The following is a 24,217-nucleotide window of genomic DNA, read 5'->3' as shown; positions in this document are numbered from 1 at the left end:
GGTACGGAGGCCCCGAAATGTAGCCCTGCAGCCTTGGATTCTGAGCCGTGGTGGGAGCTCTGGTACAACGAGAGCTTTGATTCTGCGGTCTCAGTGGCACCTGCGGGGAAGCCTACTGGTCCCTTGGAACTGCAGCAAATGTGTGGGCCCAGTTAAGACCCTGAAGCGCCTCCTTTAAAATATATAGAGCTTTATTTTGGTTATTGAGATTTTCGTAAATACTTGATTCACAGAAAAGTCATTTCTTACAAAATACCAAAGGCAGCGTTTTATACAGCGACTCATATTGGGGCCACCAGACAAGGGCATGGGCAGTACTGCAGATGGGAAAGACCAGGGTTCCTGTTCCCAGAGTGCTTAGGGAGAAGTCAGAGCTCCCCCTCCCACCCACCAACAGCAGCACCTAGGGCTCCACAGAACCAGCATGGGATCTGACCCCAAAGGCTGGTGAGGGCCCTGCAATAAAGGCCAAGTGGGAAAGGGGGTCACCAAGGCGGAGCTGGCCCTGCATGCAGTCCCCTTCCACAGTGGGGTCCAAGCCCACCTGGCTCTCAAAGCTTGTCACATTCACAGTACAGTCTAGGGAAGCCTTTGGGAGTGGGCCTTCCCATCACTTAGGCCACTAACTCAACTCTGGCTCTGGGCTGGGACTTAAGGACACAGACAGAAGGGGCTCTACCTTCGGAGAGTTCACAGGTAAACAGGCAGGACAGGGTATGGACCCAGAGAGTTCCAAAGCAAGGCAGAAAGTGCTCAGTGCCCTGAGAGGGAACGGGAGGGTGAGGCTGGGGTGGGGGGGACACTATCACCAGAGCAACGGAAGTTACGCGGAGATGGCAGTGTCTGAGCTAACCCTGGAGTGAGAGGTGGGGCCTGCACACACGGAGATAGCTGGGAGGGCATGCCGGGAAGGAAAACAAGCTCAAGCCAAGGCACAGAGTGGGAAACACGGTAGGGCTGGTCAAGGCAGCTAGTCATCCATAAGGATATGGACACGCTGGAGGGCACCTCCACCTACACAGGCTGGAGCTTGCAGGGGCAGAGTACGTGTCCATGCACAGTCCGAATCCTGTGGCAGGTACTGAGCTAATGCTTTGAACCTGGGGGCTCCTTAGGGACAGTGGAGCTTCGTTCTTCACATGGCCCAGCCCAGCACCTGCCTGCACACCTGAGGCAGCCACCTGCCCCTCTTATTTTAGTGTGTCCCCTCATCATTCCTGGGACAGCTTTTCAGGAGGACCTTCTTGCTCCCAGCCCCTTCCTTGCTCCCAGGGCCATGTGCCAGTCTAGAACTGTCTTTAATAAAAACACTGCAGTCCCCAGAGGCAGCTGGGAGGCAGTCCTGTCCCCTGAGGGACCAAGAGGGCAGGCCCTGGAAAGGCAGCAGTTGTCTCCCTCACCACAGTTACTTCCCTTGATCAGAAGGACTCTCTTCCCTGAGAAGAGTCTAGGTTTGGTCTGTGTAAAGTGAGGTTCTCTGTAGTGTGGAATGATTGACCTAAAATCTGCATGTGCTGTTTGAGCCTCCCTAGCTCTTCCTAACCTCTAAGTGCTGGAACACTCCCAATTGCTCTTACTTTTTCTCCTGGGGGAATGTTTTCAAGGTCCTTCCTGATGAAGGCTGTGGAGTAAAGGGTTTAGAAGTATCTTGTTCTTAGTCCTCAGGAGGCCTAGGACCCTCTTTTCAGGAGTGGTGGTGTGTAGGATGGGGGTGGGGCTGGGAGTCTTCCCAGGCTTAACTTCCATCCCAAGAGTCTTAGCCTCTAGCTGTTCTGAGTGCCCACTGGGGCTTGGGGCTGAGGCAAGTCTTCTTGCTTACAGGATAGTACAGAAGATGCTGCGGTTGCTGTGGTAACCACCTTCCACACGGGCTGTGATCCTGGTCGCCATGGCTGTCACCTTCTGCCCACTGTGGGACCCAGAGGAGCCCCTGACTGAGTTTTCAAGGTGAGGCCGTGCTGGTGGATTCACCAGGCGCCAAGTGTCAGACCTGGAGGTGCAGAAGGAGAGCCAGTGAATACAGAGGCAGAGAGTACTGGGTGAACCCCTGCGTCTCACCTTTGGCTCCAGTTCTCTGGGTCTCCGAGTTTAAATCTAGGTATGGGTTTTATCTTCTACGTCAGTGACTGCCCAATAAGGTGGAATGAGAAACCAAGGGACAGATCCCTGTTGCATTTCTGCATGGAACCTTGGTCACATTTCCTCTGAGGTCCTCAACTTTCCCCATCTTTCTGGATCTAGATGTGAATCAGTGGATTTTATCTCTACCCCTCCCCGCCATGTGCACACACAGCAGCTTTGTGAGCACGAACGGTCTACAAGCCTTATTTATCATCACCTTCAGGTGACGAGCAGGCGAAAGAAAGAGTTGCTGCACCAGTGCATGGAAGCTACTCGATGCTGAAAAAGAATGCACGAAGCAGAGAGTGGTGTGCTCCGGCTAACCCGTTCTTCAGAGTTCTAGGACAGCCAGGGCTACACATTGAAACCCTGCCTCAATAAAACAAAGAGACAGAGAATGACTTCCAGGGGAGTCTGACTTTCTTCTGACCTTTGCAGACACCAGGCTCATACATGACGCAGACATGCATGCAATCCATGGGACACTCATGTTACACATCAAATAAAAACCAACAACTAAAGCTAGACCAGCACAGGGACACTCACACACCCATGCCTGCTCCTGGACTGTGCACAGTCGCCAGCAAAGGAAACCAGCTGAGACACCCATCAATAGGTGAATGCAGCTATACCATTTACAGAAAATGGATGGAACGGGAGATAATGACACTCTGTGCAAGAAGCAGACTCAGACAAATACCACATTTTGTGCAGAATCTAGATTTAGATTTGTAGGTGCCTTTGTATTTATGGTACTGTGAACATAGAAAAGAGACTATGATAACCTAGTCTTCACTGTAACATGACTGGATTACAAATTACTGTATAATGAGTTCTCTAAGGAACAGAACCGAACAGAATGTGTGTATGTATATACATACACATATATAGTGAATATGTGTATATATATTTATTTCTTCTGTAGCCAGCCTATCTATCTATCTATCTATCTATCTATCTATCTATCTATCTATCTATCTATCTGGAATTTATTAGGCTGGCTTACAGGCTGTGGTTCAGCTAGTCCAACAACAGCCATCTACTAACAGAAGGTCCACGAATCCAGGAGTTGGTCAGTCCCAGAGAAGTCTGAGGAATATGGAAGACACAGCTCGAAATGTGGGTGGCACCTTCCTGAGGCCTGAGGGTCTGACAGAAACAGGGAGAAGTCAAGCAGAAGCCTTCCATCCATTGCCTGCTTCGCGACAGCAGACACACTGTGACCAGCTGTCTCACGCTCCTGCTGACAGGGCCAGAGCTGAACCACCAGCCATGGCTTCCTCACTGTGTTGGATTCACCCCTACACTGTGAGGGAAAATAAACCCAGTCTTTCTTAAGCCGTGTTTTCAGTCACTTTGCCACATCAGCAAGAAAAGGGACCAGGTGAGGGGGAGGAGATCTTACAGGACGGGGAAGGGAGGAAAAGAGACCACAGGTGAGACGAAATGGGAACTCTGCCTGACTGTGTCCTCTGAAGCTCCGAATACATGCAGAATAGCCAGCTGCCAATTTCTGGAGACACTAGCCCAGGATGACTTCAAAGAGAGTGGTCTTCACCTCCCCGCCCGTAAGGAACAACAGTGTGCACAGGTAAGAACTGCTCCATCAGGACTTCTGGTGTTTTGCTGAGTAATATATACAGTCCCTTTCCGTGGAGTCCTGTTTAAAACACATCAGCTCAGATGGGACGGAAAGGCTACAACTGTTCTAGAGAATTACTGAGAGCTGGGATAGAATTCTAGGAGATGCTTAAGTTCAGTTCCGCTCTGGGGGACAGGGTAGCAATGGACTCCCACCCAGGGCCACGGAGCCACGCCTCCAGCTATAATTCTAGAGGCGCTAGATGACAGTTGTGCACTACAGATACGCACTCGTTAACTAAAAAGAGCAGTTTTTCAGATAGTAGCCATCTTGGAATAACTGAGAACATTCCAGAAAGTTTAGGACTTTGCTGTTTAAAACCAAAGGTCTATGACGCTCCTATAATGGCCCAGACACTAAGTATCTTAGGTTTATGCAGTGGTTTGAAAGAAAATGCCCCCCACAGGCCCATAGGGAATGGCACTATTAGGAGGTGTGGCCTTGTTGGAGGAAGTGTGTCTCTAGGAGCAGGCTTTGAGGTTTCACATGCTCAAGCGAGGCCCAGTGTGTCTCACGGTCTCTCTGGCTGCCTTCAGATCTGGATGTAGAACTCTTAGCTACCTCTCCAGTACCATGTGTGCCTGCATGCTGCCGGGCCTCCCACCATGAAGACAGTGGACTCGTCCTCTGAACTATAAGTCAATCCCAATTAAACATTTTCCTTTATAAGAGTTGCTGGGGTCATGGTGTCTCTTCACAGACAGAAGTTGGTACCAGGGACTAGGGTATTGCTGTGATAGACCAGCCCATGTTTTGTTTGGAGGAATGTGGACTTTGGGACTTTGATGTAGGAAAGCAACTGAAAGCTTTACGTGGAGTCTAATGGCCACACTGGTAAGAACGTGGAGGACAGTGGTGCTGGGGGTGATTTGAACTGTGGGTGCCTGGCTCAAGAGGGTTCCGAGGAGAATATTTCTGTGTGGCCTAGAGACCAGTCTTGTGCTATTATGGCTAAGAATATAGCTGCTTTTTGCCCTTGTCTAAAAATTCTACCTGAGGCTAAATTGAAGAGTTTGGGATAAAATGTTCTGGCAGAGGAAATCTCAAAACAGCCTAGTATTGACTGTGTTCTGCGGTCACCAGTGTTCACTCTTATACAGATCTATAATGAAGAGGAGAAAGCTGAGCAAAGAAAAACACAAAATGACAGCTTGAGGTGAAAGGGGACACCAGGAAGTGGAATGGAGCTAAGTCCTGTGTTCGAGGAGATAGACAGTGATTGGAAGCGTCACCCCAGGCCCTGGCATTCATCCTTAGGGCGCCAATGCAGTGCCAATGGAGCAGAAAGCTCCATCTCAGGCCCCCCTCCCCCTGGGAGTTGCCTTGGTTCAGACTCCAGCTCCAGAAAAGCCCACCAAGCGCTGACCCCTCCCCAGGGAGGGCCAGGACCACTTCCACAGGCTATTTAGGCTGGGCCAAGAAAAAGAACACATGGTCTTTGGGTTCTGTGTCTCCCCGCTCTTTCCCCGCCATCCAAGAGCAATGCAGTAAACGTGGGCATTAATTCGGTCTAATTTTGTCTGATTGGAATTATTTGCATTGGCAGAGAGGCTCATCTTAAGATTATTCCTAACATTATGGAGGTTTCCCACCAAGGGGGTCTGCTTTTCCCACGGCTCAGCACCACATGCTGGGAAAACGCCCTATGCTCCCTTTTAGAATGGTAATGTATACCCTGTGCCATTATATGTTGGAAGTAGAATCATTTTGATTCTACAGGGGATTATATGAGTCTCAGAAGAGACTTGGGACTTTGAAAGACAGTTGAGACTGTTACAGACTACAGGGACTTTTAAAGTTGGACATAATGTTTTTCTGCATCATGATATGGTGAGAAGCCTAATGGGGCCAGGGAGTGGAATGTGGGCATTTGAAAGAAAATGGCTCCCAAAGGCCCACAGAGAGTGGCACTATTAGAAGGTGTAGCCTTGTTGGAGTAGTAAAAAGCCCTAGGGCTGGGCTTTGAGGTTTCATATGCTCAAGCCAGACCCAGTGTGTCTCACACTCTCTTCCTGCTGCCTTCACATCTGGATGAAGAACTCTCGGCTACCTCTCCAGCACATCTGTCTGTGTGCTGCTGTGCTCCCCACCGTTAGGACAATGAACTAAACATCTGGACTGTCAGCCAGCCCCAGTGAAATGTTTCCCGCTATAACAGTTGCACGGTCAGGGTGTCTCTGCACAGTGACTGAGACCCTACAGCAGTTTATACTGCCTTGCTTTTACAGCTGTGCTGCAACTGTGTGTGAGAACAGCAAATGAACTATGTTCTTTTTTTTTTTTTTTTTTTTTTTTTTTTTTGGTTTTTCGAGACAGGGTTTCTCTGTGGCTTTGGAGCCTGTCCTGGAACTAGCTCTTGTAGACCAGGCTGGTCTCGAACTCACAGAGATCCACCTGCCTCTGCCTCCCGAGTGCTGGGATTAAAGGCGTGCGCCACCACCGCCCGGCTAAATGAACTATGTTCTAACAAAACTTTCTGCCGAATACTGAGCTTGCAACTTCTCTAAAACACTCAGGGTCATTATGAAGTTAAAGTAACGACAGTTTCCCAGAGCCCACTCACAAACAGGTAGCAGAAGAGAATTAGTAACACTGCCAACCTCTGGATGCCATTCAGGCTTGAGAACTAGATGGCATTCGTCATATTTTCAAATGCATCCAAACGATCTTGACACTTTTTTTTTTTTGAGATATTCCAACTCGGGCTGACCTCATCCTTGGTGATCCTCCTGAATCAGCCTCCCAGTGAATAAAGGCATGAACCATATCCCAATGTTATGTTTGTATTCCTTATCTTAGAGGGCCATGGTAACCAATCAATTATCCAGAACAGAAAATTTCTGAAAAGAAAGTGGGGGACTATTTTAGGAGAACAAGGGTGGCCAGCAAGAGGGGTGCAGCAAGAGTAAGGACAGGCAGGGGGAGAGCACTGTACTAACGACACCTGTGTGGAGACGCCATAACAAATCCACTGCTCTGTACGCTTATCCTAGAAGGAGGAATGGAAACAACGAGCGACTCACAGCAATGCACCAGGCCAACTACGCTGCATTTGGCTAACTGAAGGAGCAGATTCAAGACAACATAGCCAGCATCTGCGCGGGTGCTGGAACCCAAGCTCGGGTCCCTGTGCTCACACAGCAAGTGCTCTACCCGGGGGCTATCTCCATAGCTCACTTACTTCTTCTTGAAGACCAGGAACTTATTGTTCTGCATGATGCATTCTCGGTTGTTAGTGATCTGCTGGAAGATGGTCTTGTTGGTCTTGCCCTGGAAGATGATGTTCTCCTGCACCAGGGCCTTAGCACGGCCCCGTACTGCAATGCCATAGGCACGGAAGGAGTGGATCCGGTTCTTCAGGACCTGGAAGAAGCAGCCACAGAGACTCACAGATTGGAAGTTGGGCAGGTGAGTTACTGCTAGGAAACCATGGAGTCTAAGTGTGTTGGAGAGGTCAGATGGAACAAGGGAAGCTCTGGGTGGGGCACAGAGGCCAGCCTGGTGGAGCCACTAGTGTCCTAGAGTTGATGGATAGGCTGTAGGAGGGCTGAGCTGGGGACAATTCTTCCCTCTGTATGCTGTGAATACCATTGGCTAATAAAGAAACTGTTTTGGGCCTGTCCAGGGAATAGAGCTAGGTGGGGAAAACTAAACTGAATGCTGGGAGAAAGAGGGCGAAGTAGAAGGATAATCCACAGGGTGGCAGTCCTATCTGTTTGGCTCTACTGTGAAGCCCTAGCACCATGCAGTGCTTTACCTAAAATGTGCTCAGAGCTCATGGTCACGTGCCAGGACAGGTAAAGAAACAGGAAACAATGAGAAGTGGGGGGGAAGTTGTGGGTGGGTGCCTGAAAAGTCCAAAAGAAAGCGCTTCAGATAGCCTGGGCGACTCAGCAAGTCTTCCTTAAAAATGTGACAGTCAGGCTGAAGCATAGAATGGCTAAGAGGCCGCCCCACACAGACCAGAGGTGTGCAAAGGCCTAGGGCTCTCTCCTGGTAAGTGCCTACTGCACAGCTGTCGAGTGCAAGCTTATGCTGTCAGCGAAAGAGCTGCAACAGCAGGGACTTTGACCCAGAGACAAGAAGACACCCAGAAGGTTCCAGCACCATGACTCTTTTGGCTTCCTGCTGAGAAACTCTTGTTCATCCTTTGGGGCCCAGTTTATATGCACCCCTCTGGAAAGAAGCTCCTCCTCTGTGAAGCTCCCCCTCTGCGGACCATGCTGTCCAGACTGAGTTCTGATTCTCGTTACAGCCCTGAGTGCTGAGGGTTCTGTTTCTCAGCAAAGTGCGCAAGTCAGGTCTGAGCCCTGTTGGTACTTTGCATCAGACACATCATATGCTTACCTTAGTGTCAGACCTGGGCAGCAACTGCAGTCCACTGCCCCGGTTGCCAATGATGTCATTTTCCACTACAGCAGTACTGTCACCCTTGGTAATGATGCCATGGCCTCTGTTGTCATAGATACCGTTGCCCCGGAGCTCCACCTTGCACTGGGCTTCGACCTTGACCCCACTCTGGCGGTTGCAGGAGATGCTGTTGTTGGTCACTCGCGTGAGCTGGCTGCTCTGAACAATGGTGATGCCTCTGTCCCCATTGGCATGGATCACATTGGTGACAACCTGCAGCGCCTCGCTGCTCTGGACAAAGAGTCCTGACGCTGCAGAGTGTGGGAGTGGGAAGAGCACAGGAGATCCTGGAGTCAGTTCTGACAATACCAGCCAGAAGGAGCAGCATCGCCTCGAGTGTGCACTCCAGGATGGTAGGGAAGAGGCGCAGAATTCCTGCTAAGGTGGCCAGGAACACAGGCTGTAAGAGGACTCCTTGTGTTCAACGGTCCTCCGGCCCGAGCTCCCACCCCAGGTCTCCTACAGCCTAGCAAAGGGACAGTGACAACGCCTTGAAGAGGCGGCGTGGGAGACGAGACCCAGGCTGGTTCAACAGCAGCGTGGGCCAGCCTCTTGGTGACACCCGTGCGGTTCCCTAGCTTGGAGGAGTCACCTTACATGGCTACCAGGCAGCAAAGCTTCCTGGGGGTGTGCTGGCAGAACTCACTCCCCTGGGGCTGCTGTAACTGATCTCACTGCTCCACGTCACTCCAGAGGAAAGAGCCTTCCAGGGCCCACGAATCTGTTCTGTTCCTCCATCAGCACTGGTGAGTTTTACCCCATAGAATACGCCATTGGATGGGGCTGGAGAGATGGCTTGCTGGTTAAAAGCACCTGCTGCTCTTATAGAGCACCTGGGTTTGAGTCCTAGCACCTACATCCTCTCATCAGCTCACAACCATCTGTAAGGGCATTTCCAGAGGGATCCAGCGCCCTCTTCTGGCCTCCGTGAGCATTCCTCATGAATGTGGTATACAGATACACATGCAGGTAAAACATTCACACACATAAAAGTAAAGCCAACTAAGACTTTATGACCCCATGTCATTAGGTATGGGTTAGGGCACAAGTCCAAGGAAGACAGGATGAGGGGATGTGTCTGCAGTCAGGAAGTCCTCACTGGTGTGGGATGTATAGGGAGAAAGTGAATCTCAGGCAAAAGCAACACATTAGTGAAGTCAGTGGGGCAGAGGTAAAAAGAGATGGATTTGAGTCTGGGGGAAAGTCCAGGGGCTGAGTAATAACTGGGTAGCTAACGGAGCTAGAAGGACAGGTTGGGCCAGTGCATGGAGAGCCCCAGGACAGAGGAAGCCATGAAGGTCACCACAGGGGCTGGAGCACACTCACCTCCATTGTGATTAATACTGTTGGACTCCACAAGAGCTATGGTGACAGGCCTGCGCAGTGGGTCGTCCTCTTTCTCCAGCTCTGTCTCCCAGAGGATGGCGTCCCCATCCTCACTGAAGTTCTCCTGGGCCCCGTGGCCTCCAGGGAACTCACCGGAGCCATCCTTCTGGCTGAACACTGCCACTCCATACAGGCCGTTGTAGCTCACATGGTTGCTGGTGACATGGGGCAGGCTGGAGGACATCATCCACACACCACAGCCTTTGTTAGCTGGGGTCACAGAAAAGAGCCTGTCACCGGCACCCAAGGATAGGTGATGCAGCACCCAGTGTCACCCCAAAAGGGGAAGTAAAAGGTACTGAGGCAAGTCGCCTCATAGCTCTGGCTATGGGCTTCTCCCGCATATGCAAGGGAAAATGACCAATTCACCTCACTTTCTAGGATCACACCTAGGGTGTGAAGTACTCCAAGAACTGCCAAGGGGACACCAAGGCCTCTGCGAGGAGGGAGCAGGCTCAGTGTGAACCCCAGTCCTACCACTTCCTAGCTGGGACCCTGAGTGAGTAACCGGACTTGTGTGCCTCAGGGCCCTCATCTTTAAGTTGGGGCTGATGGCTGACAAAGCACACAGAGTTAGGCTTGAGTAACAGAGCCACAGATATTAGATCCAGGCCAGAAACACTCAGGCTTTGCTTAAAGTCACATGGTGAGAATAGTATTTTTTTTTAAATAACCCTGTTTTTATGTTAAATCTTCCTCTGTTTGCATTAAACGGACGGGAGGAGTTAGATGCCCAAGAGTTGGAGCTCACACGGGCCACTGTGGCAGACAGCTCCCTGCCTTTTACTATTTTACAAGGAGCTAGAGCACTGCTTGCTGACCTCTGGGCTTAACGTGGGTCAGAAGGTAGAAAAGGAGACCCCTGCTAAAAGGCCCGAGATTACACACGTCTGTTCTGCCAGGGAGGTTTTTGAGGTCTGGAGAAACTGACTGCCTTCTCAGAACCCACTAGCTGAAGCTGAGACCTGGGCCTCCTGCAGACCACGGGACAGGAACACCCTCCTCACCATAGATGGTGTTCCCCTCTATCAGTCCTTTGCCTTCATCACCCACGACCACACCGTCCGAGTAGCCAAAGCAGATGAGGTTGCTCCTGAGGACTGGGACGCCGCCACGGCGGATGTCTACCCCTCCCCATTGGTTCTCACGGATGACATTTTCTATGGGGAGATGTGGAAAGGTCAGAACCCCAGAGCCACCTCCAGGGCAGGCCATGATGGCGAGGACAGTTAAAAGAAAGCACTCCCAACCCTCCCCAGAGCAGGGCACGCACACCTATGCTGCCAGCAGTCAGCACCCTGAAACTTACCCACTGGTGTTTCAGGGCCTCACCCCCTTTCCCAAGGACAAAGTCTGCGTTCCTCTTGTACATTCCTGTGTCTCCACTCACTCTACCCCGCAGCCTTGAGACAGATGAGGAAAACCTCCCCCCATTCCCATATGCTAGTCCTCAGCCTAGGCCTGCCCCATCCCTGGGAGCTACCTCCTCTCCTAGGACTTGGTAGCAGAGTCTCACATCAGAAAGGTGGTCCTAAACACTGCTGCCTCAAGCTGGGTGGTGGTGGCGCACGCCTTTAATCCTAGCACTTGGGAGGCAGAGGCAGGCGGATCTCTGTGAGTTCGAGACCTGGTTCCAGAACAGGCTCCAAAGCCACAGAGAAACCCTGTCTTGAAAAACAAAACAAAAACACTGCTGCCTCAGCACAGTGACAAGGCAGACGTGGTTCTAGGAACCAGGACACTTCCCTGTGTGATAGCCTTTCCTGCCTCTCCAACCCTATCGCCACCCCTCGCTTGCACATTCCATCCTACGAGCAGTCCCGCTTAGGTGTGAAAGTCTGTTTGCACAGGTAGCCCTGCACACGGAGCTGTTTCTCTGGACTCCTTCGACTGCTCAGGTTCTGGATTCTGCGTCACCCTGAAGTCTACCACGATCACGGCTTCAAGAGTCCACACAGTCCTCCCATCGCCTCACGCAGATAACTGGGCAGTTTTGTTTGTCCGCATATGCTTTCAGTTATTTCCATGCTCTGCCTTATAAACTGTCAATTCCCCAGAGCAGAGCTGCCATCTGTTTCCTTTGTCACCCCATACCCAGCTCCCGAAACAAGGGCTACACACAGTTGATTCTCAATAGTGGTTTTGTTCGTTTGTTTTCTTTTTTTGCAATGCTAGGATCGATTCTATGGCCACACACATGCAAGTGGCCTCCAACTGAGTTATGAGTATTTGGTAAATGATAGTTACATGCGATCAAGATCCCAGGCTCCACACTGGGTGGTGGTGGTGCATGCTTTTAATCCTAGAGGCAGGCAGATTAACTCTCTGAGTTTGAGGTCAGCCAGGTCTACAGATTGAGTTCCAGAACAGCCAAGACTTCACAGAGAAACCCTGTCTCAAAAAACCAAAAGAAAAAAAATCCCAGGCTCCAGTGATATACCAGGCAGATGTGACCTTTGCTTGGTACCAGAGAAGACAGACAAAACAACAGTAAGAAATTCTGTAAAATGTACAATAGAGGAAGTGTCCTGGGCACAGTGGGCATTATCTGTGGATGAGGAGAGTTAGGGCAGGCTTCCCACAGCAAGTGGTATGAGTTGAGACATAACAGATACGTAAGAATTGGACAGACAGATTTGCAGAGCAGGCAGAAGCTCACACAAAAGTATGGAAACCTCAGACAGCTGTTTAATTGGTGCAGCTGGAAGTGTGAGCTAGCTGGCCAGCAACTGTCAGAGATGCTACTCCCCGGTGCTATGCTGGGTCCTCCTATGAAAAGCACGACCTCACCACAGAACTGGCACCCCTGAATGCCCACCTGCTATACAGAAGGAGGTCTGGGGTAAGCGAAAGAGTGGCTTAAGGGCCTGAAGCGGTGGGGGTGATGCCAGGGGATGGTGGCTTGGCTGTCACCTGCACTGGCTGGCTACGGTTCCAGTAGTTCCTATCATATACCTGTGATGAGGCCCTTGCCATTTTCATTCACTGCGATGCCAGCTGCGCGTCCCTTGAAGATGTGGTTTCCACTGAAACAGAAGACAGGGAAAGACGTGAGACAAAGGCGCCTACATCGTGCTTCAAAGTCCCTTCCTTTAAAACATTTTCAAAATGTTACCTGTTCGAGTGTGTGTGTGTGCGTGTGCGTGTGTGTGCGTGTGTGCACGTGAGTGTGTGCCACTTTTTGAAATCCCATAAACTAAGTACTTGGAAATTCTTATCTGACCCGGGATAGCTTGACCCGGAACTAAACTGACAACTCTGGACATAATCACTTTGATGTCCAACTCTCTGTGGCTTTTCTGTACTGCATCAGTCAACACACAAGCCATCCATACAGATGTGGCCATGGTGCATGTGCCACCAGGCAAGTCTTGGTGGCAGGAAGAATTTCTAGGATGCTGTACCAAGCTTTCTTAGGATGATCAGAGCTCCACAGCTCTCAGTGCTATGGTGCTTCAGCTGGGGATCTCAGACTCTTGTGTCCCCTCCCCTCCCCACCGTTGACCCCATTCCTAAATAAACATGGAGGGAAAAGCACAGCCTGTCCTCTCAGATGACCGTGCCTTAAAAAGCAGTAGCGCTGACTTGAGAGCCTTCCTTCGAAACTCTAATGTTTCCCAGCACAAGCGCGGTACTCTATGTCCACATATCATGCTTACATAAGTGGTCTTCAGCCATGGGATACTATCTGAAAGTAGGACTCGATAAGACATGGAGAACAATGGTATGGGTATGAGCTGGAATCTCCCCAAGTGACACAGGTAAATATCATGCAATAACATTTAGACAAACTCCTATGGAAAGGGCAGGGAAGGCACCACTGTGCACATCTGCTGCACACCAACGCCAGCTTTCCTAAAGCTCCGACAGCTGAGGTTTCCACTCAAAATCTTAGTCCACCCTCTGCAACTCAGCTGGCACAGGCCTGTCTCCATCAGCACAAGGCTCTCTGCCGTTTCTTCCCCCTCTTACGCTGCACAGCAGAGAAAGAGGTGGACCTGTGGGTACAGAAGGTCATGCTACAGTGCCCACAAGGCACTGACCCCCTGGGACAGCCTCAAGCTAAAATACTAGTTGGGCCCGGAGAGGTGGCCGAGCACTTGCTGCTCTTGCAGAGGGCGCCTGACTCTGTGCTGCTGTCTCCTCTCCTCTTCTTCCTAGGAATAGCACGGCAGCTCCAAGAGGGTTCAAGTCCCCCCCAGATTTAAGATTTCAGCTATGTCCTCTTTTTCCTCCTCCTCTTTAGTTGAAGACTGAGCCTTCTAGGGCCTGGTGCATGCTGGGCTTTTCCTCCAACTCGAAAGGCGCTTCCAGTAAAAGGCCTTCCTACATGGTCTTAGTCAGAATGAATCGTTCCTCTGGACAGCATCATGGTGCCTGTCACAGTCTGTCCCAACTACTGCTAGGATGGCAGACATACCCAATACTGTCCCTCGCTTCCTCCTGATGACCTACAGCACAGAAAGATCACAGCATGCATTCATGTGGAGGTCAGGGTCATCTTCTCTTATATATTCATTCATTTGTTCATTCGTTCATTTGCTCATTCATTCATTTATCATGTGTCTGTATGTCTGGGCACATATGTAACAGCACACCTATAGAAGTCAGAGAACAACCTGAAATAGTCGGTTCTCTCTTTCTATCATGTGAGTCCCTAGGCTCAAACTGTTTGTCAGGCTTTCTAGCAAGTGCCTTTTCTCATTCCAGACTAGAGTCAGCTCCTGAGAAACAGCTGGCACCTGCTTGCCTTTGTTATCTCTGCTGGAAGTGCACAGTAGTGTCTGCCAAACAGAATGCCTGCACGCAGCTAGCTGGAAGGAAGACAGAAACACCGGGCAGCTGTGTTACTACGGTGGGACTATAGATGAAGATTTTTTTGCAGCACCACTGTAGTAAACAAACAGGCTTTCAAATGGAAGAAAGGCACAGAGAAGGGGAGTAAGGGACTGTGGAAGAGCCAGAGAGTCTGGGCAGAGCGGTGCCTACCTCACAACTGGATTTCCGTGGTACAGGATATAAATGCCCGCCTCCTTATTTGAAAAGATTTGGTTGTTCCTGATGACGCCTTTCCCATTGCCAAGGACAACAATACCAGATCGAAGACCGTGGTGGATCTGGTTACACTGCAAGTGAAAGCGAGACGTGGCAGACAGATCCAGCATGTCGGGGTGCAGAGATGCACCAAGATGGCCATGGCCACAAGAGCACCATCACAAGTTCCCGGGCACACACACAGGGGCTAAGCTATGGAGCTGCCTTCCTTGCACACGTGTGAGAATGCCAACAGCGGGCAGAGTGTGGAGATAACACGGCTATATGGCCTTTGCTGCTGGGGGGGGTGCCTGTGCTTTTTTTTTTTTGTCAAGAAAGGAGGCTATGCAAAGTGTCCAAACCTCTCCTGCAAAAGACTGAGAAGCTTAGAGAGGTAGGTATATATGACAGGACTTCCCTGCCTCATCTCATTAAGCCTGGACTCCGCTCTGCCTGCTGAAGCAGCCCACCCCACTGCTGGCAGACCCCACTCTGTCTGCTGAAGCTGCCCACCCCACTGCCCGCAGACTCTGCGCATCTTTCTGGCAACGTCGGGAACTCCTATGTGGAGGCAGTGCATTACCCACCAGCTGCACAGCAGAGGCCCCGTGAGGGGCAGGGATGGGCAGAAGTCACTGGCTGGGTGTGTCTTTTTAATCCAGAGTTATGGATTCTCTCTGTGTTTTCATGGCCAGTTTGGTTAGAACGAGCTAAGAACATCAATCCTGAGTTTAGACTGTCTGAACTCAAACCCCAGCCCTGTTAGTTGCCAGCAAGGTCCTTTACCCTCTGCACCCCACGTCTCCCCCTAGAAAATCATTCTATTTCACAGAATGACTAATAGCTACAGAGAACTTTAGAAGCATCTGGTACATAAACAAGCCTCACATTCTAAGCTCTTAATTCCCCAGTTCCTGAAATCTCTGGAAAAGTCAGAACAGAGAGGGAACGAGTCTCTAGTATAACGGTCACACAGGCAAGGATTTGTGTATATGACACTCGTGTTTGTGCACATGTGTGGATGTGTACATGAACATAGGGACCAGAGGCTGATGCTGTGTTGGCTTGCATCACTCTGAACTTTATCTTGAGGCTTGGCCTCTCCCGTGAGCTGGAACTTGCCAACTGGACTTGACCTGCTGTCCAGTTAATCCCAGGGACCTTCCAGTTTCCACCCCCCCAAAGTGAGGATTACAGGGGTGTAGCAGTATGCCTCTTCTTAAGTTTGTGTGTATGTGCACATCTGTGTGCCATATGTGTGCAGGTGTATGCAATTCCTTGAAGCTGGAGTTATAGAAGTTGAGAGTTGCCTGATGTGGCTGCTAGGAACTGAACCCAGTTCCTCCGGAAGAGCAGTTAACAGCTCTAAACCACCGAGCCGTCTCTCCAGCTCCCCATGCCTATTGTTGCCTGTGAACGCTGAACTTAGGACTTCACGTTTGCAGAGCAAGCATGGCATCAACTGAGCCATCTCCCGGGACACATATGCAAGGATTTTATGTAGTTTTTATGCTGGAAAAACCCTAACTGCAAGTCAGGTTTATAATCCCCAAAGCTCAGGAGGCGGAGGCAGAAGGATTAAGAGTTCACATCAGCTTCACCTGGTATGATGCCAGCTTGAATTGCAAGAGAACCTGTCTGCATCATTCTAAAAACCTCATAACAAGAATAAAGCAAAACCAGACTTCCCATGCTCTCACACCTACAAAATCCCCCGGAGGATAAAGTATCCCTGTCCTTTCTGACAAAGAATGACCGAGCAGACTGGCTTTAGTTTTAGATTCACATGCCATTTAGGACAGAATCAGTTTCAGAGCCAGACATATGAGTTCTGAGGAGGTGCTGAGAAAACGTCCTGTCCAGCCCATCTTTTTCCTATTGGTGGGACGATCTCAGGAAGGGACTTGTCCAAAGTCATCGCTCAGACACCTAGAAAGAAGTCATGAGGACACACAAAAAGGGGCAGGAACCATTCTGAACTACTTAAACATCCCCAGACAAGGGTTCTAGAAAATGAGACCAGGCTAAATGCCAAGAGGATGGAGAAAAGTACCAGGATGAGTGGGTTGGATTTCTTCCGAATGTCCACACCAGCCTCTGCGTTGTGGTAAATGTTGTTGCCAGCGATCAAGCCTCCACCCTCCAATCGAAGAAAGATGCCTGATGCCCGGCAGCGGTAAATGTCATTCCTGAGCATGACAATCTAAGCAGAAGAGAGAACAAAATATTTCTTTGGTCAAAGGATGGTCAAAAACTATCAGAGGAGATGGTTTAGGGGGTAATGCACTTGCTGACAAGCCTGACAACACAAGTTCACATCCCAGGATAGTGAGAGGAGAGGAGTTGTCTGGACCTCCACACTCATGCTGCGGTACGTGTGCATGTGCGCACGCACACACACACACGGAATACACATGTGCACACACGCAGACATACACATGTGTATACACGCACATATACAGACATGTACACACACATCACATACACATGGTCATCCGCATGTGCACACACATGCATACACAAACATGTACACACACACTCACACGCACCACACACACACACTGTGTAGTAATCATAACAAACCCTACGAGAAGAGCATGCAAGTTTTTTCCTTCCCACACAGTCCCAGCAGTTCACAGTTTGTAAGAGGGGTGCCTCTCTGGGCACCCAATCTTCCAGTCTCGTTTCAGAGGACACCATCTCCCTATACACTGCGACACTTCCTTGTGCACTATGTACTTCGAGCCAGAGCTTTTCTAAAGCTCAGAAGCCTGGCCCTGGGCTCATGGGGTGGAGAGAAGCTTACAGAGCAAGCCAAGCTGTCTTTGTTAGGTCCCAAACCCAGGACAATCAGCTAACCCGGGTGCCTACTTAACATATCAAGTGGACTTGCCACCAGGTTCTCTCAGCATCACTTAGTCCCTGTCATGGGGCTCTTTTGGCCCCATACCCCGCCACCTATCCTAAACTTCTCCAGCCCAGAGACTGGGCTACCCTTCCTCATTTCTCTTCCCTGTATACTAGACATTTTGGTCACCCAATCTTTTTTCCCTTTTTGTCTACCCTTTACCCTCCTGACGTCTTGGTCTTCTGGCCCTCCCCTCTTCCTCACAATGTCCAACTCAGGGCCACTACTCTGGACTCTCCTAGATGTCCCTGCCTTTGCCTACTCTCCCTTTTACCTACAATAAACCTGCACCTCCCCCATACCTAGGAGCAGTCATGTCCTTTTTTAAATTTTTTTCCCCATTCATCTTCAAACTTCATGCTTTTGAGCTTGCTCTAAAAAGTGTTATGTAGCCCAGACTGACCTCGAACTCACTCTGTGGCCAACAATGACTTCATCTCCAGGGACCCACCTGTCCTGGGATCACAGGGCTGCACCACCACACACTACTTTATGTAGTGCTAGACAGTGAACCTGGCACTTCCCGTGTACTAGGCAAGCGCTCTACCGACTGAGTCACGGCCCTAGCCCATAGCAGTCACTTCCGGGTCTGTCTTTCCCACTGAGCCTTCATCAAAATCCACCTGCCCAAGCAAGTGCTGATTCCACAGTCAGTGCTAAGCACAGTGCTAAGGGATTCTCCCTCCAGATTCCCTCCCATTTATGAAACCAAGACCCATGATTTTTTCTTGCAGTGCTAGGGTTCAAACTCAGGCCCTTATACCTACGAGGCAAGCACTCTTATCACTGAGATACACCCCAGCCCACGGTGTTTTGAGGCACAGCCTCACTGTATAGCCCGGCCTCATCTGGAACTTACGGGCTTTCCTGCCTCTCAGGTGCCAGCCATTTCAGCCATGTGCCACCACTTCCAGCCCATGGCCAAGTCTTAATTTAAAAAATATTATTTAGTTAAAGCTGAGTATGATGACGCACGCCTTTAGTCCCAGCCCTGGGGAGAGAGGGGAGGAAGGCTAGAGGTCAGCCTGAGCTATATGGTGAGGCTCTGTCTCACACAAAAGAAAACCAGAAAACAAAAAGTAGTTACGAAAAAAAAATTACAACCAAAAATTAGTTAAGTGGTGGGGCAATGGTTTAGTTAGTGAAGTGCTCGCTGCATGGATGAAGGAACCCGAGTTCAGTCCACGCCTGCACATGCACATGTGTGCACACACAGATTCACTTTTATAAGAAAGATGCCTGCTCTTGTTACCTATGGATCTTTCTTGGTGTAGCTACTGGTGTGTAAAAACTACTGATTCTCCAAACTGTTGTGAGATAAGCTTTTGGCACACTGTAAAGATGTTGTCTCTGGGCTGGAGAGATGGCTCAGAGGTTAAGAGCTTCGCCTGCTCTTCCAAAGGTCCTGAGTTCAATTCCCAGCAACCACATGATGACTCACAACCATCTGTAGTGGGGTCTGGTGCCCTCTTGTGGCCTGCAGGCATACATGTAGACAGAGTATTGTATACAAAATTAATAAATAAATACTTTTAAAAAAAAAGATGTTGTCTCTGCCTAAGGCACCTGATTGGTTTAATAAGGAACTGCAAGGCCAATAGTGAGGCAGGAGAGATTACGAGTTAATAGAAAGTAGTTCAGGTATAAAACTTTGGATTCATCAACATAGGATAGATAGTAGAGTAATTTCTCCGAATTTGCTAAATACAATGAACTGAACACTGTAAATGTAATTCTTACCTAACAATTGTTCTTACTGTATATAGTTTTACTCTGTTAGAATTAAAAAATTTCCTTTTAATTAGACAAAAAGGGAGAAAGACTGTAGGATAATATTTTTGTACATTGTAAAGCTGTGTATTCGCCTAAAGTACCTGATTTGTTTAATAAAGAGCTGAATGGCCAGGTTAGGTGGGACTTCCGGGCAGAGAGAGGAACTCAGGATGAATGTAGGTGCACGAGGAGATGCCAGCCATACCCAGAGGAAGTCAGACGTACAAAATGAATGAGAGGGAAAAAGGCACGTGGTAGAACGTAAATGATTAAAAACTGGTTAATTTAAGTTATAAGAACAAGCTGAGAACAAGCCAAGCTAAAGGTCAAGTTTTCATAATAACAAATCTCACTGAGGAGCTGGTAGCCCAACAAAAAGACCTCCTACAACAAACCAGAGGGTCAGAAATCCGCATGGTAAGAAGTCTCTTAACAGTGTAGCACAGTGTAGCTCCCACATAAAGGGATGTTTCTTGTTACAATTTCTTATATGTAATAAGTATAAACATATGTATTGTTTTAAATAATTTTATATTAAGATAAATCACTCTACTAATAAATTATTTCATTATAGTAAAATTCTAGCAGAGGTGCGTGTGGAAGAATGAACACCCCTGTAATCCCAGCACTTGGGAGGCAGAGGCAGGAGGATCTCTGTGAACTGGAGGCCAGCTATGCCTACACAGTGAGACTGTGTCTCCAAAACAAAACCTCAACCGAAGTATGACAGGATAGGGCATACTTGGGGGCAAGCAGGGCAGACACTTTGAGTAAGGTACCGTGCCCACTGTCTTAAATTAGGGTTCCTACTGCTGTGATAAAAAGCAAGTTGGGGGGCTGGAGAGATGGCTCAGAGGTTAAGAGAACTGACTGCTGTTCCAGAGGTCCTGAGTTCAATTCCCAGCAACCACATGATGGTTCACACCCATCTATAATGAGATCTGGTGCCCAGAATACTATATACGTAAAATAAATAAATTTAAAAAAAAAAAGAAAAAAAAGCAAGTTGGGGAGGAAAGGGTTTATTTGGTTTATACTCCCATATCACAGTTCATCATCAAAGGAAGTCAGGACAGAAACTCAAACAGGGCAGGAACCTGGAGGCAGGAGCTGATGCAGAGGCCATGGAGGGTGCTGCTTACTGGCTTGCTTCACAAGGCTTGCCCAGCCTGCTTTCTTATTATAGAACCCAGGACCACCAGTCCAGGGATGGAAACACCCACAATGTGCTGGGCCTCCCCCATCGATCACTAATTAAGAAAATGCCCTGCAGGTTTGCCTGCAGCCCGACCTTAAAGAGGCATTTTTCACTTGAGGGTCTCTTCTCTCTAACGACTCGAGCTTGGGTTGACAGAAAACTAGCTGGCACACCTGCCCTGGATGACCCTCTAACTTTCCACAGAAGTTGCTTTAAATAGTAGGGTAAAGGCAACACACCCCAGGACCCACAGGAAAGAGGAGAATGGGGAAACAAAAGCCAGCTTTACCCCTGGGTTGGCAGAAAAAGACCAGACCGGAGGCCCTTCCCCACCTGGGCTTCATACACTAGAACACATTCAAGAAAAGCCCCACCAGGGGCTGGAGAGATGGCTTAGTGGTTAAGAGTGCACTCGGGAGGCAGAGGCAGGCGGATCTCTGTGAGTTCGAGGCCAGCCTGGTCTACAAGAGCTAGTTCCAGGACAGGAACCAAAAGCTACAGAGAAACCCTGTCTCGAAAAATCAAAAAAAAAAAAAAAAAAAAAAAAAAAAAGAGCACCGACTGCTCTTCCATAGTCCCTGAGTTCAATTCCCAGCAACCACATGGTGGCTCACAACCATCTGTAATGTAGATCTCCGCCCCCTTCTGGCAAGCAGGCACACATGGAAGGAATGATGTACAAATAACAAATAAATAAATCCAAAAAAAAAAAAAGCCCCACCACACACAGATATGGGAGAGACAGTGATCTGCCAATGACCTGTAAGGACTCATGTGGTTAGGGCCCGGCACTTCCAGAGTCTACAGTGTCGGTCCTCGACAGTACCTTGCTATTGTGTATACACCTCACTGCGTAAGTCAGGTTCCGGAAGATGTTTCCTTCCATCTTGGCTCGGCCGTAAGAGCAGACAAAGACGCCACCCTTCCCATCCCGGAAGAGGCACTTGCGGATGAGGCAGCCCTGAACAGAGCTGGCTAGTGCCATGGCTTCCTTGTCCTTCTGCAGCTCCTGATGCAGCGAGTTCAGCACTAGACAGCTGGGCAGCTGAATGGATGCTCCTGGTAGTGGAGGGCCCAGAAAGGAGCCGCCCAAGACAGGGCGCGGGCCCTGCACCTGGTAGGACAGTCTGTACGTGAGCTGCTCATCATCCTCGTCCTCCCCGCTTGGGCTCAGGCCACCATCGCTGCTCTCTGGAGTCTGGGCCACCCTCTCCCCATCGCTGCCCACTTCTGCCTCCTGGGAGCCAGTCTTGGAGTCCGGTTTTGGAGAGCTAGAGGCTGGGCTCGTAGGACTCTGGCTGCCCTCGATGACAATGTCGCAGGTCCTTGGGCTCCAGGCCTGGTCCCGGCTCTCTAGGTCCAAGGACATTAAAAACTCATTGTCTTCTGCAGGAAGCAAGATGGGAGAGGACTTGATAAGGCCCAGCAGGTACTTGTAGGCCCAGTTTTTATCTGCCGATGGGTGACCCTCAACAGTTACAGAGTTGTTTTCGCTGCCCACAAACTCACAGTTTTCCAGCATACATAAGGGCACATTGTGCAGAAAGACATGGGTGTTTTTGAAGGTGCAAAATTTCACTTGGCAGGTTCCTGGGCCATGGACCTGAATGTGACCATTCTCAAAGTTGCAGTTGTCAAACTGGATGTGACCCGACGTGGTCTGGAGGAAAAGAAAGAGAACATACGGTGAGAAGCCTATCCTTGGTTTTGACAGTCATCACCAAGCTACTCCTCCAGGGAGACAGAGATGGAAACCAGGCCCTTGGTTTCACTTCCTACTCTCCTGTAAAAGGTTTGGCCATCAGCTGTCACTCTGAGGACCTGGGGAGTAGGTCTGCATCAAAGAGGCACAAGAAAAACTGCCAATCATTGCATCCTTCTAATTCTGTTATCCTTCTAAAGGGCACAGTAGAAACTGGCAAGAAGGACTGAGCACTCCTTTGACTGGGACAGGTTACTGGGTTGGCCCAGCCACAGGCATTAGGACAGACCAGTCTGTGCGGCTACTGGTGTGTGGCGGAGCAGAGCAAATGACAGGTCTTGTCTTCAAAGAGAAAGACAGGGACTGCTGCCAGGGGTAGGGGTGTGCTCTGGCAGCTGACCAGAGCTCTGCTCTTCCAGCCGCGTTACCCAGGACAAACGGCTTCACCTCGCTAAGCCTCAGCTTTCCTGTGTGTAGTATGGGGCTTGCTAGTTTATAAATCAAAAGACGGTACTCAGTGACATTAGCCGATCTGAGATCAAAGACACAGGACCTCAGGAGTCTGACGGAAGGACAGGAAAGCACAGAACCTGTTAATTCGACTGGGACCCTGGGCCTGAGTGACAGCTAAGCTTGGGGAGACCAAACTGCTTTATACCCTTTTCTGGATTTGCATAAACTCTACCTATATCTCAACCATAGGATAAAGCAGCATCCAATGAGTCTAATCCACAACCCAAACAGATGACCCCTTGAGCAATTAAAAGCCTCTCTATCAGTGACCTGCCTTGACAGTTTTTGGAGGAGGGTGACATCCCTGACCCCAGGTGCTCTAGGTGCTTCCATATCCCTCCACGACTTTCCCTGCTGCCAGTGAAGCCATGTTCCCTCCTTGGTCCTCTCAGTTTTCTGGAGATGCAGTCAGAGTTAGCATTCTCATAAGAGATCACTGTTTGTGTGAAATATTGTCCTGGCCTTTTCAGTTCTCAGGCAAGGACATCTCAGACCTCTGTACCTTTTTAGATGGAAGATTGCCATGGACCCAGCACTCACATATGCTGACTGTAAAAACGAGGGGCGGCAGCTGTGCTTCTGAGGCAGCAGCAGAGACCGACATGAGCATTCACTGTGGCAATCAATGTATTTCAAGACATGAAGCCTTCTATCAGTGAATTTCAAGGCATGAGGGTTAGGTAGGGAGCCTTGCTTCTAGGGCAAGCTTTACTCCTAGGTCTGCACACCAGCACAGGGACACCCGCTATTCCTTCTGAAACATCCTAGAGCTAAAAAGCAGGCTTTGGGGCTCCCAAAGACTTTGGCGTGATATAACTTTATAAATCAGAGGACCTGGTTTGAGTTCTAACCTCACTAATTACCCACCTGGGAGACTTACTAGCGTCTCTGACTTTTGCTAACACTTCCCACACTTGCCCAAAGCAGCACAGCTACTGATCACCACAGATGTCTGCTTAGACGGAAGCTTGTCTTGAGTATTAATAAGGCTTTGGATCCAAGCTCCGCCCATAAGCCTGAAACCTTGGTTATGTTGTATTGTTAGGCCTCAGTTTCCCTCATCTATAAAGCCAAGGGATGCAACCTCCTCTCAGGGCTGTAGGAAAGAGGAAGTGAGATACGGCCATAAAGCACACGTCTGGTGCACACTGAGTGACCCAAAGGGCCGGTGAGGCGCTGACCAGTACAACAGACAAGCCTGCCGTCAGAGGTGCATTTCGCCAATGCACAGGCGCCATGCTCTTCTGCAGGACCACCAGCTCCTCCACACGTGCCCACTCTGTGCTAACGCAGGTCGTGCTGGACTAACATTTGCAGCCTCTCACTCCAGGTACCCTTGAGAAGCGATGACTCCTGCACAGGATGAGGTTGAGGTGCTGAGGGCCACTGTCCCCTCTCTGGACGTGCTGCTGTCACCATGCTGCACACTTGGCCACCTCACTGCTCTACCCGGTGCTCTAGCTGATCTGCTTAGGAACAGAATGGGTATAGAAAGTTTTGTCCTTAGCCCACGTCTCATTTCTAATGCAG

General features: G+C 49.7%; 1 protein-coding gene across 1 annotated transcript in view; it reads right to left on the bottom strand.

The window, feature by feature from the left end:
• Nucleotides 1–173: 173 nt before the first annotated feature.
• The window catches only part of Fbxo10 (F-box protein 10), a 46,216-nt gene continuing 22,172 nt past the window's right edge, over nt 174–24,217 (bottom strand). Inside the window, exons 3-11 of the mRNA XM_075967436.1 lie at nt 21,299–22,132; nt 16,647–16,796; nt 14,549–14,685; nt 12,515–12,585; nt 10,567–10,719; nt 9,500–9,769; nt 8,111–8,424; nt 6,945–7,126; nt 174–1,990 (exon numbers count right to left, since the gene is read on the bottom strand). Of these exons, the coding sequence (XP_075823551.1) occupies nt 1,816–1,990; nt 6,945–7,126; nt 8,111–8,424; nt 9,500–9,769; nt 10,567–10,719; nt 12,515–12,585; nt 14,549–14,685; nt 16,647–16,796; nt 21,299–22,132 (2,286 nt within the window). The 3' untranslated portion in view covers nt 174–1,815. The remainder of the gene's footprint in view (nt 1,991–6,944; nt 7,127–8,110; nt 8,425–9,499; nt 9,770–10,566; nt 10,720–12,514; nt 12,586–14,548; nt 14,686–16,646; nt 16,797–21,298; nt 22,133–24,217) is intronic.

The sequence above is a fragment of the Microtus pennsylvanicus genome, chromosome 3 (assembly GCF_037038515.1).
Source record: "Microtus pennsylvanicus isolate mMicPen1 chromosome 3, mMicPen1.hap1, whole genome shotgun sequence".
NCBI classification, from domain to species: Eukaryota; Metazoa; Chordata; class Mammalia; order Rodentia; family Cricetidae; genus Microtus; species Microtus pennsylvanicus.
Note: the sequence above shows the minus strand (reverse complement) of the source record. Positions and strands in the feature narration are given on the sequence as shown.